This window comes from Cygnus olor, chromosome 8, assembly GCF_009769625.2.
Source record: "Cygnus olor isolate bCygOlo1 chromosome 8, bCygOlo1.pri.v2, whole genome shotgun sequence".
NCBI lineage: Eukaryota > Metazoa > Chordata > Aves > Anseriformes > Anatidae > Cygnus > Cygnus olor.
Window position 1 is genome coordinate 11813853 of NC_049176.1, and position 16507 is coordinate 11830359.

The 16507-nt window shown below is 41.0% G+C and overlaps 1 protein-coding gene across 7 annotated transcripts in view; it reads right to left on the reverse strand.

Annotated features, from left to right (window-relative positions):
• The window catches only part of RALGPS2 (Ral GEF with PH domain and SH3 binding motif 2), a 146099-nt gene that overhangs the window by 95116 nt on the left and 34476 nt on the right, over positions 1-16507 (reverse strand). For 6 of the 7 annotated variants that reach the window (XM_040565022.1, XM_040565016.1, XM_040565019.1 and 3 more), the window contains 2 exons: positions 4052-4183; positions 724-831 (listed from right to left, as the gene is read on the reverse strand). In XM_040565022.1, coding sequence (XP_040420956.1) covers positions 724-831; positions 4052-4108 — 165 coding nt within the window. In that variant the 5' untranslated portion in view covers positions 4109-4183. The remainder of the gene's footprint in view (positions 1-723; positions 832-4051; positions 4184-16507) is intronic. The other variant, XM_040565017.1, reaches the window with a different exon arrangement.

Sequence of the window (16507 nt, forward strand, 5' to 3'; positions counted from 1 at the left end):
AAGAGTTGAAACAGCAACACTCAACTGAATGTTATGTGGGCCTTCTGTAACATAATCAAAACACCACCCAGACAGTCCATATACAAGCCAGTCATAAGAGTTTTTCTCTTAAAAGTTTAAAAAAATTGTTGAATTTCCTACTACTGTTGACAAAGATTATAAACAGTTTTTACGATGCCACTTTTTATTTTAATACAGGACTATTCTGTAATAACAAGAGTGAAAATTTTCTAGCCCCAATAAATGTCATCAGAAATGGTCACCGACTTCAGCTGGGACGTGCATGTACCATCTGCCAGTGTCTGACACTGGCTGAGCATTATGCAGGAATGGCTGTATTAAAAAACAGGAATCTGTATCTTCATTAAACCAATCAGCATAAACAAACAAACCATCAAAAGGATTAAATTAAACACCTTCAGAGAGAAAAAACAAGTTCAGATCAAGTATATCCTTGCAACTACTATGCACATCTGAGAATTAAGGTGTATCGTACAGATTTAGGAATCTTTGGTCTACATTGCACACAATAAGGTGAAAAATGCCTGGAGAGCACAGCCCCAAAAGACTACTCAACATTAACCAGAATATAGACAATGAAGAACAGGACAGGATCCATTTTTGAAACCCAAGAATGGTGGAAATTAGTTGCAAAACATACAGGAATGGAGAAGGGTAGGGAAAATTGAAAAAATTACACACCAACTAACAAGAATTACTTACGGCATATTCTTCTGGTGTAACCTTCAGAACATCAAACACCACTGCATCAAAGCTCTTCTTTAGTTCAGCTGAACCTTTGTCACTCAAAGATTCAGAACTGCTACTCTTCTGAAAAAAAAACAAAAAAAACTACTGATGATATTTTGGGTTTGTCATCTTTTTCTTTTTACACTGCCAAGATCAAAATTCCATTTCAACCACCACATTTTTTTTCTATTGGGCAAATTAACAATTAAAAAAGCCACAGGACTTACTGTCTCCCAACAAAGATCACTTGATCCAAAGACTCTCGATCTGATTTCAACGGACTTCAAAAGTAGTCCTCAATACACAACCCTTATGTATTTCAAGATGTAATTAAATTTCAGTTTTGTTGAGAAAAAGTTAACAACAAGAGTCAAAATCTAAACTACGGAAAAAAATCACTAATGAGGAAAAAAATATAAGGTCTGCCCCAAAAGAATAGTTACCATCAAAGAACAGTATCCATCTCTTCCTGTTTCTCTTAGACTCATTAAAACCTACAAAAATTGCACTGAGCTTCATGCATTTGCATTTAAGAAGGTTAGTATAACAATTAGTTGTTTTTTTTAAATGGTAGTAACTCAAATTTGGCAGATACCAGATTCAACCTAGATTATTCTAGGAATCTGTATCTAGAACATACAGATACTTGCTTCCTTGCAAAAATACAAATATTGTTCAAAAATCAGTACTTTGTTCAATATGAAAACAATACATCTACGTTACGAATAATCGCTTCCATTAGTATACAGATTCTGTTCAGTCATCACACTTTTTTCACAGAGGTTGAGATGTCATATGCAGATGTACACCTCACGTTTGAGCCCCAGATGTATCTAACTCAGAAATATGCACACAGCATGCATTTTTTCTGCCCCACACTCTCCTGTGAAGACCTGAAAGGCTAAGCTTTTTTTTTTTTTTTGCTTATTTTTTCTCACTTTCAGAAACCTGGTATAAAGCAAACTCTTGACTAAGAGGAAGAAATGAGATGAGACATGAACAAAAAGCATCACAAGGGACCACAAGTAGTACAGTCAGTAACTGTATGAGCTTTTAACGCTTCTTCAGCAACCAGTATGCTTGCCTTACGTACAGCATAACATCTACAAACTTCAGCAACAGCATAGCCTGGACCTAAGTGCTAATGGAGCTCCCCCATCAGATTTGCTAATACTTTGTTTTGGAGACTTTTGAGAGAGAGAAATCGAGCACTGATGCACAGAGCGCTCATGCCCTTGTTGGGAGCTCCAACTCCACTGTGGCAAAGCACACTGAACACAAACCACAAACCAGTCTGATGTTGGACACCAATACATCCTTAACCGCTCTGACGCCTGCTAGGAGGTATCAACAGGGGTGTACCTCCTAGAAAGCTGAAAAGACTAGACTTCGACCCACATAATGAAGGTACTTTCTGATAGTCCCTCTAATTTTACTGCTAATGTTCTAAACTTAAGATCACGGGTATGGGTCATATGCACAACATGCATATGAACAAGCGTTTTCACCAGACCACTTCTCGTGGAAGCCATTTTCACTGCACTTCCAGTAACATCCTGCATCATGTCTGCTGATGCCAAGACAGGAAGGGAGATAGATAGCACACTGTCACCAATGCTGGCAAACAGTTCTCCTGTTCTAATGTCTTCTCCTGAAAACCTCACAATATTTTATGGCTATACTATTTATTTTGACTTCGGCTTCACAATCACTACAAGAGCATTTGAACTCCTTGAGAGTTCAGCCAGCTGAAATTTAACTCTTGCCCATATTTAAGCATTTTTGTTGCAAAAATAGATAAAGAATATTCATGCTCATTTAATGTCCGGTTTTAGTGAGTTTCTTCTGACAGTACCATCTCTCTGAAAAACCTGGCTTTGGAAACATCACCAAAAACTCCAAATCAGATGCGTGTTTTCAGTAACCACTGTACTACATTTTCAGAAACATTTTCCAGTTAGTAAAAAAAAAAAAACACCTGATGAAAGCAGATTTATGTAACATTGCCAATCTTTATAAGACTCCTAATCCCAATATTTTAAATGTATTTTACTTAATTTTTTATCCGACAACATGTAAACAGTTAAGACTATCCTGTTGAGTAAAATGAGAGCTTTCCTCTACGAAATCTTTTCAGTTACATGCCAACAAGTGGCCATTCAACAATTCACAATAAGGGAATTACAATACTTGAGAAATTGGTGGAGATTATTTGATTCTTTTCGATCACACAACACTTTTCCTTTCACCTTGTTTGGACTACTTTCCATTCCCATACACATGTGCAAGTGCATAGCACACATGCAGCCCTACTATTAAAACAGATCTGTAATACACATACAAAATGAACATCTTTAAGGTTCAAATATTCTTTCAAGGAAGCAACCTTTTTCAGGACTTTGTGGCTTGTATCGCTCTCATTTGCAGTGTTCATGAACATCGTCTTTTAAATAAAAAAGGGGAAAAAGAGAATGAAGTCTACTATGGTAAAAACACGTTTGCAATTTGACAAACACGCTAAAAATATTCATCAGCAATAAAGTAACTGTCTTTCAAAGCAGAAAGCTCTGGTTCTTATTGTACATCTGTACAAGCCAAGGCATGCCACCCTAAAGAGAAACAGTGCATCTGGAAATATTACTCATAATACACTGAGGGCAGATTTTAAGTTCCCTTCATTCCAATAATAAAAGGCATTAAAAAACAATACTTACAATAACTATAAGGAGGGAGTGATTTGCAAGAGTTTTGAAAAAACAGATCTTGCAAGCCCTCTATCAGTGCTAAGACTCTCAAACAGATCCTCACTGGCAAAAAAAAAACTCAAAACCTTCTGATACTTACCTCCCCCCCACTCACTCAATAAGTAGATAGCAAATGGAAAATTACATTAACTTCAAAATACGAAAAATCACTGTCAGACTGCCCCAACACACACACACTACCTGCCAAAGGCGAGAACATTTCCCACAGGCCTTGCCAGCCCAGCTTAGTGCATTAAGAGCATCTATTATTGTTAAAACTTGAAAAGAAAAGCTTCCTTGTCTAGATGTGATGGAAGAGAGCACAGAAAAGGCAGTTACTGGCTATGGCAAGGCTGTAAATGCTAGTTCATGCTTTCTATTGGTATACAAAGGTCAGAACTCTTTTCACATCTAAACTGGGGCACATAAAACCAATACATCCATTTAAACATGAATTTCCTGTGCCAGACCTGTTAAAAGAAAAGATTACTTTTTGGTGCATTTAAAGAGCTGAGTATTTATGATTTTCAGTACCTATTGAGTTTTACAATCCTTACCTCTGAAGCAGTAGCTGCAATATTAACACTGCTTGACTGCCCGTTCATTAGATCCATACTGCCCACACCATTAGTCCTCGTCCCTACATTTACAGCAGAAGGATCATCTCCAAGGCAACTGAATGATCATTCCTACAAGAACAAGAAGTCGATCAGAAGACAGTTTGTTCAAGTGTTTTAAACGAGATTCACCATTGGAAAAAAAAATAAAGAAAATAAAGAACTCTCAAAATGTTTGGACCTCATTGTGCTGTAGCCTCAGATGCATGTTCCACAATTACCTGCTTAATGTGTAAGGAACAAGTGAAGGTTCCATGGCAATCAGCTTCTAACTGCTAGTATAGGCCTTCCTATTCTTTGCTATACAATATGCATCAGGTATCAACATGTAAACATATGCATTAAACCCAACAAAGCTTGGCCTGCAGCACAGTTCATGTATGATTCTTTTCCTTTGATAACAAGCTTTATAAAAGTATACTACAGATGTTAACTCTACTATACTGCTTCTTTAAGAAGTTATCCAATAATTCCTTATCTTAAAAACCTATTCATCAGCTTTAATCGAAAATTATCACAATAATATCATAATTTAAGAATACAAGTAGAATTTGCCTTTTTGTCCACAAGCTACCCAACCTATCGATTGAAAAAAAAAAAAAAAAAAAAAAAAAACACATGTGCATGCACACAGGAAAATCCCACACACTAACTTTTGATGCATCCTTGCAAGGATACTTTTAGTTTTCATTTCTCCAGAGAAAAGGCCGTGAAGAAATGCAAGTCTGTGGCATACACTACACAAAAAGAGTAAGACTACACAATATATAAGTGTAACAGACAGAATAAAAATTGGCTTGGGCTTAAATTTCATGAGATGCTAGTGCCCTCTAGTGTGCGAAAGATTACACATCAGTTTTCATAGGTGTATGTTCATAATGAGTGACTGCTCCTGAATTTATTTATGAAATTCACTTTGGGTTTGTAGTTTGACTCCAGGACTATTACACAGGCTTCAAATAAATGGCAAAGTTAAGTGATGGGTAGCTAAGCAATATGGTATGACAAAAAAAAGTATTACTGCATCACATATTTAAGACCTCTACATCACAAAACAAATAAAATCATCTGAAAATCTCTGTCTCCAAGTGCGACAAAACAGCTGTATCAGACAAACAAGCCTGGAAGGCAAGAAGCTGCAATATTTAAATAATAAAATAAAAGCAGTAACTTTAAAATGTCATTGTAAGAATGCAATACACAAAGGAGGTCAACTGAAACAGAGAACCAATTGTGAATTCCAGCCAACCACTACAGCTGCTAGGTATTTTTGGGTAGCAGTAGTCCTTGTCTGACCTAGACTGTGCTACACTTCCACAACTCAGAACAGCCACATGCACATGCTAGGGTCTTGGGTTTTGTTTAAGAAACTTGGATGTTGCTGATCTCCATCACAACACAGAAAACACTACACACCGCTCTAATGTTATACTCCCAGCCCATATGCTATATATAAGATTATGTTACCTCCGTTAAAAATACCAGCTAAATTCTAGGTGCAGTCCATAAGAAAGGGAAAAAAAAACTCCTCTTTGGCTTGCAATCTGTTTTTGTCACCGTCTTCCTTTCCTATCCGACTTACCTCACATGGCATAGTTCTCACTCCCCCATGCCCCCATGCTTCTTTCCCATACCCTTTTCATTTAATGAACAGAAAAGCTAAGAAATGGTTTCTAACACGTCATAATTTTCTCAGCAGCAAAGGACAGAGATATGAGTTCTCCAAAATCACTTTCAGGCTCTCCACATGTCCAAAACAGTACTGTTATCCCAACTTAATCTTATTCTCTATTGAAAAACTAACCTTCAACTCATGTTTTTAATCACTCATTATAAGGAAAATTGACAGTTTGCACGTCATCATACTACACAGCCTATAAATGTATCATACAAACCCAATCTTAAGCAAAGGGCTACACCCTTGTCTCACAGATACTTCTGCTGTTCCCTTTCCCTGGGGGTAAAAAAGAACTGGGGAGAAGTGTTCCTAACCAAGAAAAAGCAAAAGCGAACTTTTCATGGAATCACAGAACCGTGGAATGGCCTGGGTTGGAAGGGACCTTGAAGCCCACCCAGTTCCACCTCTCCTGCCACAGGCAGGGACCCCTCCCACCAGCCCAGGCTGCCCCCAGCCTCATCCAGCCTGGCCTCGGGCACTGCCAGGGATGGGGCAGCCACAGCTCCTCTGGGCAGCCTGGGCCAGGGCCTCATCACCCTCACAGTGAAGAATTTCCTCCTTACATCTAATCTAAACCTACCCACTTATAGTTTAAAGCCATTCCCCCTAGTCCTATCCCTGGGCTCCCTGACAGAGTCCTTCCCCAGGTTCCCTGCAGCCCCCTCCAGGCCGCTGGGAGGTCTCCCTGGAGCTTCTCTTCTCCAGGCTGAATAACTCCAGCTCCCTCAGCCTGTCTCAGCCAGAACAAAACAAATTTTGTTTGTTCTGTGAATGGAGTTGGAGCACGCTATCTGCTTTTGTTATGACACAGCATAACTGGTACTTTTAAAGAAACTGCATATTATAGAAGGCTACAGAAGAAGCTATAGAAGGGTTGGCAGAGCAGCTTGAGACAAGGAAGAGAACTAATTCCTGCAGCAGCAGCAGGGCTGAAGCCCAGTTTCCTGATGATCAATCTCACACAACCCACACAGGCTCAGACCGGCCCTCGCAGCCTTTCTCCCCCGTCCATTTCCTAATGCAGCATTCTCAGGCGACACCTCCCGCTTCCTGTCGGTATCCTAAGCTGTGAAGAGTTTTGTTTGTGCCTGCCCACCCACCCTGAGCACCAGATGGACGAGCACTTAGCACAGCACCGCCTGCATCCACCTACCAGCAGGGCAAACACAACAGGGAAGCATGGAAACGAGGGAGCCTTTCCAGTGGACAGCCAGAGGATACAGCGGCGGTGCACACTGATCTGTTCTGCTTTTCTATGCAGTTACTGCTTACGTTGAAGTCTGTAGGAACTGTGTCTCCTAATCGAGCATGGTTGAAGTCAAACACCGTAACGACAAGTGCCACCAGGGAGGCATGCAGAGAGCAACCATATGCACTTTAGGAAGATTTCTCTTCCCTCTTCAGTTGCCCCAGCTACCCCAAGCTAGGTCGGACAGTGGATTATGTTTCCCTCTCTGCCTCAAGCTCCTCCATCTGCAGGGGATGCAGGAACAGAAAACATACCTCGTGCCCAGACAGAGCACTCAGCTCCAGCAGCCAGCTTGCCTTCCTCCTGCTGTCCTGCACTGGGCCAGGCTCAGCGAGTCACAGCCAGCACTGGATTCAGTGGCCCATCTTGTCTCCTGCTACTCAAACTCCTCTTGTGGTTTGTGTAATAATATGTTGAAGCTCAGATTTCGAGACTCCCGCAGGAGTGCTAGAACCATGAGGTGCGTAAGTATATAAAAAAAATTTAAATAAGAAAATCACTTAGAAACCCCTGCTTTAAAAAGAGACTGGAGTAACAAAAATAAAACATTTGCCAATCAGGCTCTATCATCAAAAGGTGTCCGTGCAATCTTGATTTTGTGTCCATTGCTACCTTATGACATTACCTTTGAATACATTTACAAATACCTCTTCCCACTCTGTGAATACATAGCAGAGGGGCAGAATTAACTCTGAGCTACTAGAAACCTGCATTTACCAACTGCAAAGTTCCAGAACTCACAACATCAGCAAAGCGTGCTTAGAAAAGCTATACTGAATCTGAGAGCACCCTGCTCTTTCCATAACGATAAAGAGCTGTGACAACAGTTTTGGTCAGTATCTCATTCAAGGCAAATAAAAATCCTAGCAGTGGAATAATCAAGTATTTTGGTTGGTATGCACCCTTCTGCTCACCACCACAATAAGCAATGAACAGCGCTAGCAGAAAGTGATCGACACCAGTGTGAAACAAACAACTGCTGCCAGGCTGCAGCAGTGGGTGTCACTGTTGTCAGAGTGTGCCCAGTATATCCGATTAGAAAAACTGAATTACATTAAATTGAACTTTCAGTTTCTCCTCTTCAGTTTAAATGCCTTTCTGAACACAAAGGCATTCATTAACGTGGAACTGAAAGTTTTATAGGCAGCATGAAATATGAGACGTGCATTTAAGCCAGTTTGAAAGCTGGGCTGTTGGATGCCCTAGGCAGGACCTTCCTACCTCTTCATGCCATGTATGCCATATAGTAAAAAGCAACCCAAAAATACTGAAAAAAGATTTGTCATATGCAAAGAACAAAAATGTCCAGACTAAGCAGGCAGAGCTTTCAGTTTTCCTTCACCCAAGGCAGTATTTGGGGACCATTCCGTTACAGGAAGATGCCCAACAGGACACCTGAGCTCAAATCCTTTCCAGTGCAGAATCCAGGGATATTCTTGTCTCAGCATTGGCCAAATTCTAACAGTACTTTGCATAGTATGCTTTGCAAAACAAACTGTGCAAACAGCATTTTAAAATATGACCCTAAAATTACATTAAAAATGTCTGCTAAGGTCAACATCCAGAACCGTGAAGAGCCTTTAGGAAGCATAGCCAGTGTGATTTAGTGAACAGCTCGAGAGTTATGATGACCAACTTCCTCTTTGCTATTATTCATAATATCTGTACAAAATGTCATTTGTTTTGTTCACTAATCCCAATGAAAGAAGGAAGTGCCTGCATGGATTACGATCAACTAAGAGTGCAAAGCCACTACCAAGGACTTGGTACCAGAGAACTGTAAGACCAAAAGACCTGTTCAAGATGCAATCAAGCTCCTGAGCTCATGGAAACTCACTGGTATTTTGATAAAAACTACAGAAAAAAAAAGCTAGGAACAGAAAACAAGGAACAGAAACATATCAGTTTTCTATTTCCCATACACATATCACAGCCTAACTAGATTTAGCTATTCCATACCATGCCCTCAAGACGCTTCAATGAAATCTTGCAGCCACTGACTGAATTCCAATTCTGGATCTGAGCCTTTAGATTCTTAGCAAGAATTGTTTTTTTTTTTTTCCAGCATTGCTTGACACTTTGTAAATTAACAGTAATTTTAACCACTGCGCACAAGACAGAAGCGTTCATCTCCTGTGTGCCAAGTCGCATCCTTCTGTCTGGAATCACTTTGTGGAACCACTTCAGCAGCTTGGATGCCTCACCACCCTTCTGATTAGAACTTGATAAATACAGACAGCGCCAATTAGTTAACTTTTTATCATACGTAGGTACAAGCAATTACGCCTTCTGCACACAAATTTCCACCTTACATGAACACCTAGACGTGCCTGTGGTTTTAGGTGTTGAGTTCCTGAGTGCTCCCCCAACTCCCGTGCAGCAATTTGAAATAAAACTCTTTGCTAGGTCACGAACAGCCCAACCAACAGAAATCCAACACTAAAAGCATGCAACAGTTAAGATACTGCTATTTTAATGCCAATACTTTTGCCTTGATCTTTATGAAGTACGCATTTGTGAAATACCTTTTAGTCTTTCCTTTGTTGGGAGTAACACAGACCACAGTTCCCATCAGATCACCGTACAGAAGCTGTCACTCACTGGGGTTGCACAGGACCAGGAAGCGATGCAGAGAATCCAGCTGCCCCAACCCGCAGCATGAACGCCTTGCATGCCCAGTGCACCTCTTGCGGGTCCGTACCAAGCCGGCAGCTGCAAGTTCCCGACGCTGTGCTGTACGGTGGTGCTGCGTGACCCCGGCTGCACACAAGCTGCTGCACACCCAAGTTCGCTCTGCTTGGAAGTGGTTCAAGTCAGCCTAGGGGCACGCAGGCACCGGGGAGGGTTGCGTAAGGAAGACAAAGTACACTGGCACACAGGCATGACGGTCACCGTCGTATACCAGAACTCGCACCACCTGCCATCGGGGTGAGGGCTGAACATGCTGTTCTTCCCTGCAGTTTGGTGCACATGCACCTCAGTATGCCTAAAAGGCCTGCATACGTAACGGCCATGTTGGCACAGGAACATATTACCTAACAGTAAAGAAACCCCACTTATTTGCTGTATGTTGTCTGCTCCACAACAGGAAAGATTCTGGAAGCGGCACGAGACCGAATGGCAGTAACAAGACATTAAAGGTACTGCAGAGGGGAAAAATCCAAGGCAGTCTGAGCGACCCACCAAGCTTTTAACTCCCTTGACTTCAAGAGAAATGCATGACCTCCTCTTGCCCCAGAAGCCACTGCTCATTATTACTTCCCGTTAGACCTCTCAAAGTCCACAGGAGCTACATAAACACAGGTAAAGCTGGAAATATGCCTGAAGACAGCAAGAAAACTTATCGTCTTCCTGGGTGACTGCTAAAAGGCAAACGCAGAGATAACTGTTTCAAAACAAAACACACACCCTACACCTAAACAAGAATGCCACGCACAAAAGCCCCACAACTAAGCAGAAAGGCAGCATGGAATAGGGGAGAGGACAAAGAATGCACATCCAACACTGAAAGAAGATTTTCTCAAGTTAAACTGAATTGCACCTTCCAAAGTATATTCTTCAGTATCATGCTGAAAGCACTAAAACCAGAAAAGCAAGGTTTCTGCAGAGTAAGAATAGGGATACTATGTGCATAGTGTTGAACAAAATGAAAGTCCCTTAAACACACTTTTTAACTCAGTGTTCAGCAAGCATGACGGTATTAAGAGGTAATAAAAGATAGCAAAATGATAAAAATACAAACTTGCACAGCAGAAATGAAATAAAAGCTCAAGCAACTCAATATAACTCCATGCTCCTGGAGGAAATTTATCACTGAAAAGCTCAAATCCCAGAGCTAAAACTTCCCATACTAACAAGTCTCCAGTCAGACGTATGAATCTTGACAAAGCACTTGATAAGCTGCCACAACTAGTGAGGACTGAGATAAAAGCCTCCAGTAGAAGACATGCAAGTAGATAACAAAATGACAAAATCAGAGATACAGGAGCATAATTTCAAACATAATATCAGACTAGGAAGAGATTACTAACAGTTATTCAATATGCAACACCAGTACAAATACTGGGAGAATGATCTAACTGAGAAATAGAGGAAAGCGACATAATACAGGAAGAATAAAGCATCCGGTAGACAGGACAATGAAAAAAGTTCAATCATTTAAGAATCATTTGGGATGATACCTGTAAAATTTGTACGAGCCTCAGCACATCATTTGGAAATGACTAATGCTTGAATTAGTTGCAGACAAATACTAAAGCCAATGCATTTCATAAGAAAATGACTGCTCTATTCCATGCAGTTCCGGTCATTCAGTTTTTAAAAGACTTGAACCCAAATACGTGCAGGGAAGGGCTTCCAGGTTGATGGAAGACTCCATTATAGAAGGGGAAACAAGGAGACCTCATCTTGCTTATGCTAACAAACTGAAAGCTGCAGGAGGATACACTTGCTATGTGTAAATAACAGGAGGACAAACCAAAGGAGTGTGAATAAAATGCAAAGTTATGCTTAAAATCAGAATACTGCAATCAGGTTCTTAACAGTTTCTGGAAAACAGTATTAAAATAAACAAAGCAAAAAAAACATAGCTGATACTAGACTCGTTCCTGAAAGAAATTGTGTTACACAGTGCCTGTGAGAGCAGTGCAGCTCACCCAGTAACGCAGAGCCCTTCCTTCACTGGTTCACATGGTCCTGCTGCAGACCCAAAGCATCTCTTTCCTCCTCCTCATACATCTCAGCTGCTTGGATGTGTCACACATCCACTCCTTCCCTAAGCAGCTGGTGCACAACAGTCAGGGGAGTATCAGCTGTTTAAGCTCCAACAGATGAAATCAAAATCTACAGAACAGCCATAAGCAGAAGAACAAATCTTTTTATTAGGTTTTACAATGAAGTTTTAAGTACAAAATGATGCTTTGTTCAAACATGGTCCTTAATTTAGGTTCCTTTCTCTCACAAGAAGTGAGGTTCTCGTTCCTTTTTAAGCATACACTACCTATATAAATCATTTTCACCATCACGTGTGTGCTTACATTCTGGACAACAAAGTTACAGTGCTGTTTTTGTGCATCTCATACTTCTGAGCTCTTGAAAAAAGTAAGATAAAAAGACAGAGATAACATTAAGGTAATAGACAGTAAGGCTCTGTCTCAATCATATCTTACTCAATTTCCAGCTGTCAAGACGACTTCTTTGCAGCGCTCAGTGCTTGCCTCTTCCACTCTCAAGAGCTGGTACATCCCATAGCTTCAATTTCCTCAGATGAGATAAAGAAAGCCTCACAGATCCAGGAGAATCTCTTTCTCCAGGACACAAACTGCTCAGTTACCCAGTTCTAGTACAAAAAAACTACCAGCTCTATCTGTAATCAACTTGCAACAAAGTTCAGCTGAAAGTTTTTTAAGAAGAACTGCACACAGAGAGGAGATGCTTACTGTTCTGACCTCCGCCGCTCAAAAACTAGCCATACCCAGTGGAGACAACTGACTGGTAGCCGAGAGTTAACTGGTAGATAGCACGGCACAAGGCAGCGCATTTGTGCACTAGCATCGGTACACAGCTGCGAGCAGCAGCAGAGCCTGGCCTCCCCACAGTGCAGGCATGAATTGAACAGAAGAGAAGAGCCACTGCAAGCGACAAATGGAGTAAGCCAAAAATGTGAACATGTGTTTAGCATGCTATTTGAGTTCAGCCTGGGGTTGTAAGAGGTCTGCTTTCGTTTGACAAAAAGCTCTGTCCAGTGGAGTTTGGGACTTGTAAGACAAAACACACGTTCACTAAGTAAATAACTTTACTGCGTAAGAACTTAACAAGTTTCTGTTCAAAAATTACTTACACATTATCCGGTTCCCACAGGTTGCTTTTTTTTGCTTCAGAGATCACTAGCAGCCTCTACTCCAGCTTGTAGCTCTTTAGGAAGGACACTGCACAGAGAAATTTCTTATTCCTTTGGATTTCGCTATTATTTTACAGCTGCTGTTAGAACAGACTGAACATCTGAAGTTACGATGCGTGGTTTGCTTTTCCTCACATACGCCCAGAGGACAAACATTAGGGAACCAAATGGTGTAAATACAGAAAGTACACTGAGTATATTAAGGTTTCTCCTTCTTCCATCTCCCCCTCCAAAATTCAAGCCTGGTGATAGTTTAGCCTGTTTAAGAAACATTTCTTCAAATGTTTGAAGAAATCCAGGCTTGTTCATTCAGGAACCAGAAGACAATTCCCAAACACACAAGGCAGGAGAAATCATATCCTGGAGACATTTTTGGAAGATAGCAGCTACTGACATTTGTTTCCATGAACAAGAGGTACGAAGAGGGCAACTAAAATAAATAGAATGATTTAAACTAGAGCCAGACAGTCTAATTACACAGTTCTACAAGATGACAACCTTGCCACGACTCGCTTTTCCAAGACTCCCACCGCATGGCCTTGTAGCAATCCATTTTGTTTGCAAACAAAAGGAATAGCAAAAGATTGATGTCGTGCTGATCAACTGGTGTTCAGTTTGCAAAATATTTTTGTTATGGGTTAGATATACAGGCATGGCATCAGTGCAACCAAAGGAAGAATGCATCCATGGACACCGTGCTCTGAACAGAGAAATCGTACTTAAACATGCACCAGCAGTGCCCTCAATGCCACCAGTACGAATTTCAGGATCCACAACAGCCTGACCTTTTCAGAAGTATCCAGATGCACGCTTCTGTTTTGTTTCTGGACTTTACAAACACCACCCCACAGGGAAGAATTATTGTAGACTGTGCATCAGCAACAATACCACAACATAACCCCTGAAAGTTCTCTAGAAGTTGCCTTTTTTATGCTTCTGTTTAAGTTTTTTGCCTTTAAAAAAAAGTTTTAAATAAGACAACAGCGAAAATTCCAGCAGAAAAGAAATGTGAAAATGATAATCTACAAACAGACCCACATGGGTAGCATACTTTGTCTCAGAAGAGAACTAAAGTACTTCACAGAACAGTTTGGAAAATGATTTCAGTACAATTTTCTTTGCAGGAGCGTGCAGACAAGTTCTGAAAACCAGATGACAACAGCCAACAGGAGCTCTTCGTCACTGTCAGGAGGCCACAGGAGTTGACACCAGCAGCCAGGACAACTCACACGCCAAAAGCACACAGAAGTCAACGATGAAAACTGAAACTGAGGACCTAGACACTGAATACCGCGTAAAACTGAACATCACGCATGCACGTAAAGAAAACCCGAATATCCATGCAACTCCCTGAGTCACCTTCTGTAGACGTTAGGCGGTGCAGTCAGAATTGTGACCAGCCAAACCAGAAGCAGCGCGATGCAGCCATCCTAGGGAGAGCTTTTTAGCAACTAGAGATGACGCAGGACCAACTGCTGCTGAGTAACAGCCACCAAATCCACGGAGCTCAAGACCCGGCACACACACCTGCCTCAACTGCACGCTTCCTTTGTGCAACTGGACAAAAAGGCAGAGAGATTTCACATTTATGGGAAAGATGACAAAACCCCTCCCACTGAACACCCACCGCTGGCGTCGATGAGGAAGAAAACATTATTGAGAATATTTTACCTTTTTTTTTCCCCGTCAAGCCGTGACATGCTATGTCAGTCTGTTTTAAGATCCAGCTTTCAGAGAGATGAGAGCAATCCTCATCACTAGCACTTGTGATGTCAGCATTTCAACTATTTTCCCTTTAATTTTCCACTACTACCATCTTGCATCTATATGAAAATTTGTACAGTTGCTACAGAAATGGTGCTAATGGAAAAAACCTACCAGCTTATCAATTACCTGTACTTGGTGTGATGGATATGAGGTGGAAATACAACAGGCATTTGGGGAACAGAGCTGGATTTACTGTCTGTGCCGGCGAATTCTGCCTGTGCCATCATCCCGTGTTTGTTCGTGGAAGTGTGTCAAGCTCGGTTTGTCCAACTTGTACAAGCAAAAAACAGAGCAGTTGTTTACCCATCCAAGCAGCCAGATCTTTTGCACGTTTCTCACTCTCTTCGGAAGAGCCTCAGTAAGTAAGGCAACTGATAAGCAACGTGTTCAGACTCAACCACCACCAGCTGAATGCTAAATACTTTTATTCACCCAAGACCAGTCAGTAACTGCTGACTACCAAAGCACCTGCCTAAAAAAATAAAACATGACAGAGAAACAGCAAATCCAAGATAATGCACACGTGTACGCGGGATTTCAGCAAACCAAACACATGTTACTGTCTGGTAGTGGGGACCAAGCATGCCTTCACTTCCATTGCAATCATTTAGAGGAGACATTTTCATGAAGGAGGACAATATATTGTTATAAGACATTATCAGACTTCTTTCCTTGCTAGCAAAACAGAAACAGTAGGTTGCAGGGAAATCTTGTCTCTTTACATACTCAAAGCAGACAAACTTACTTGAAAGTGTGAAGTTCTGGTAAAACCATCTCATTGCTTGTGCACTGACAATAATTGAAGCACCAGAAAAAATAAAAGCAATTTCAGGTAAATGGATAGTATAAATGAGAGCCCTGCTGGAGCTATTTCTAAGCCATCTACCTACATTATTGATGAAAGTATTTGTTCTAGAGAAACAATGACATAATAAATACCTACATAGTTTGTAGAACTTGTGTAATTGATGAAGAATACAACATTTTCCAGGAGACATCAAAAAGACATCAAGACGTAACACAAGCACTAATTTGAAGAGCATAGCTGGCAAAGCATGGGATCCAACTAAGCAAAACCATTTGTATACCTCTCATAGCAGGAAAGGCAAGCCTCACATTCTTGATTAAAAAACAAGGGGAAAAAAAGAAACTGCAGGAGAAAGATAAAATGATGGAGTTCTTCACAGCGTGTGACAACTCTAAACTAATGAGGGACCAAGGAAATCAAATATTTTCTCCAAGTACTTCCTAAGGAAGTATAGGGACGTTATTTTGTTTGAGCCATGCTTCAAATAAGGAATGCAAAAATCATTAGCTGCTAAAGGAGCATACACCCTTCTGCTCGACACTGGATTTAGTGGCAATAAGACGAATGTAAGAGGAAAGCAGAACCGAAAGCCGGACACACTTCACTGGTGTTACAGAAGTTAAGGCACCAGATGCACACACACACAAAGCTGATCGGCCTGCATGGCTTCCCAGGCACGGAAAAATTGTAGGCCCTTGAGCTAAGGGATAGACAAGCATCTTCTTCCAGATGACACACAACATGGGAATTCCTACAACTTTTACATGCCTCTAAGTACATGACAACTGATGACAGAGTATCAGCATTCATTGGATTTATTTTTTTCAGCATTTCAGAGTCAACTTCCAGCTCGTTTACCCCACACGAGAGCAGCATTCCCATATGCCTTCAATACAGTCCATCAAGAAGGATTTTTAAGACTATTATTCCTGCACTACAAGCTCAGTAAGTTCACAAGTGACACCCTGTCCAAATTCTACTTGGAAGTTTGAAAT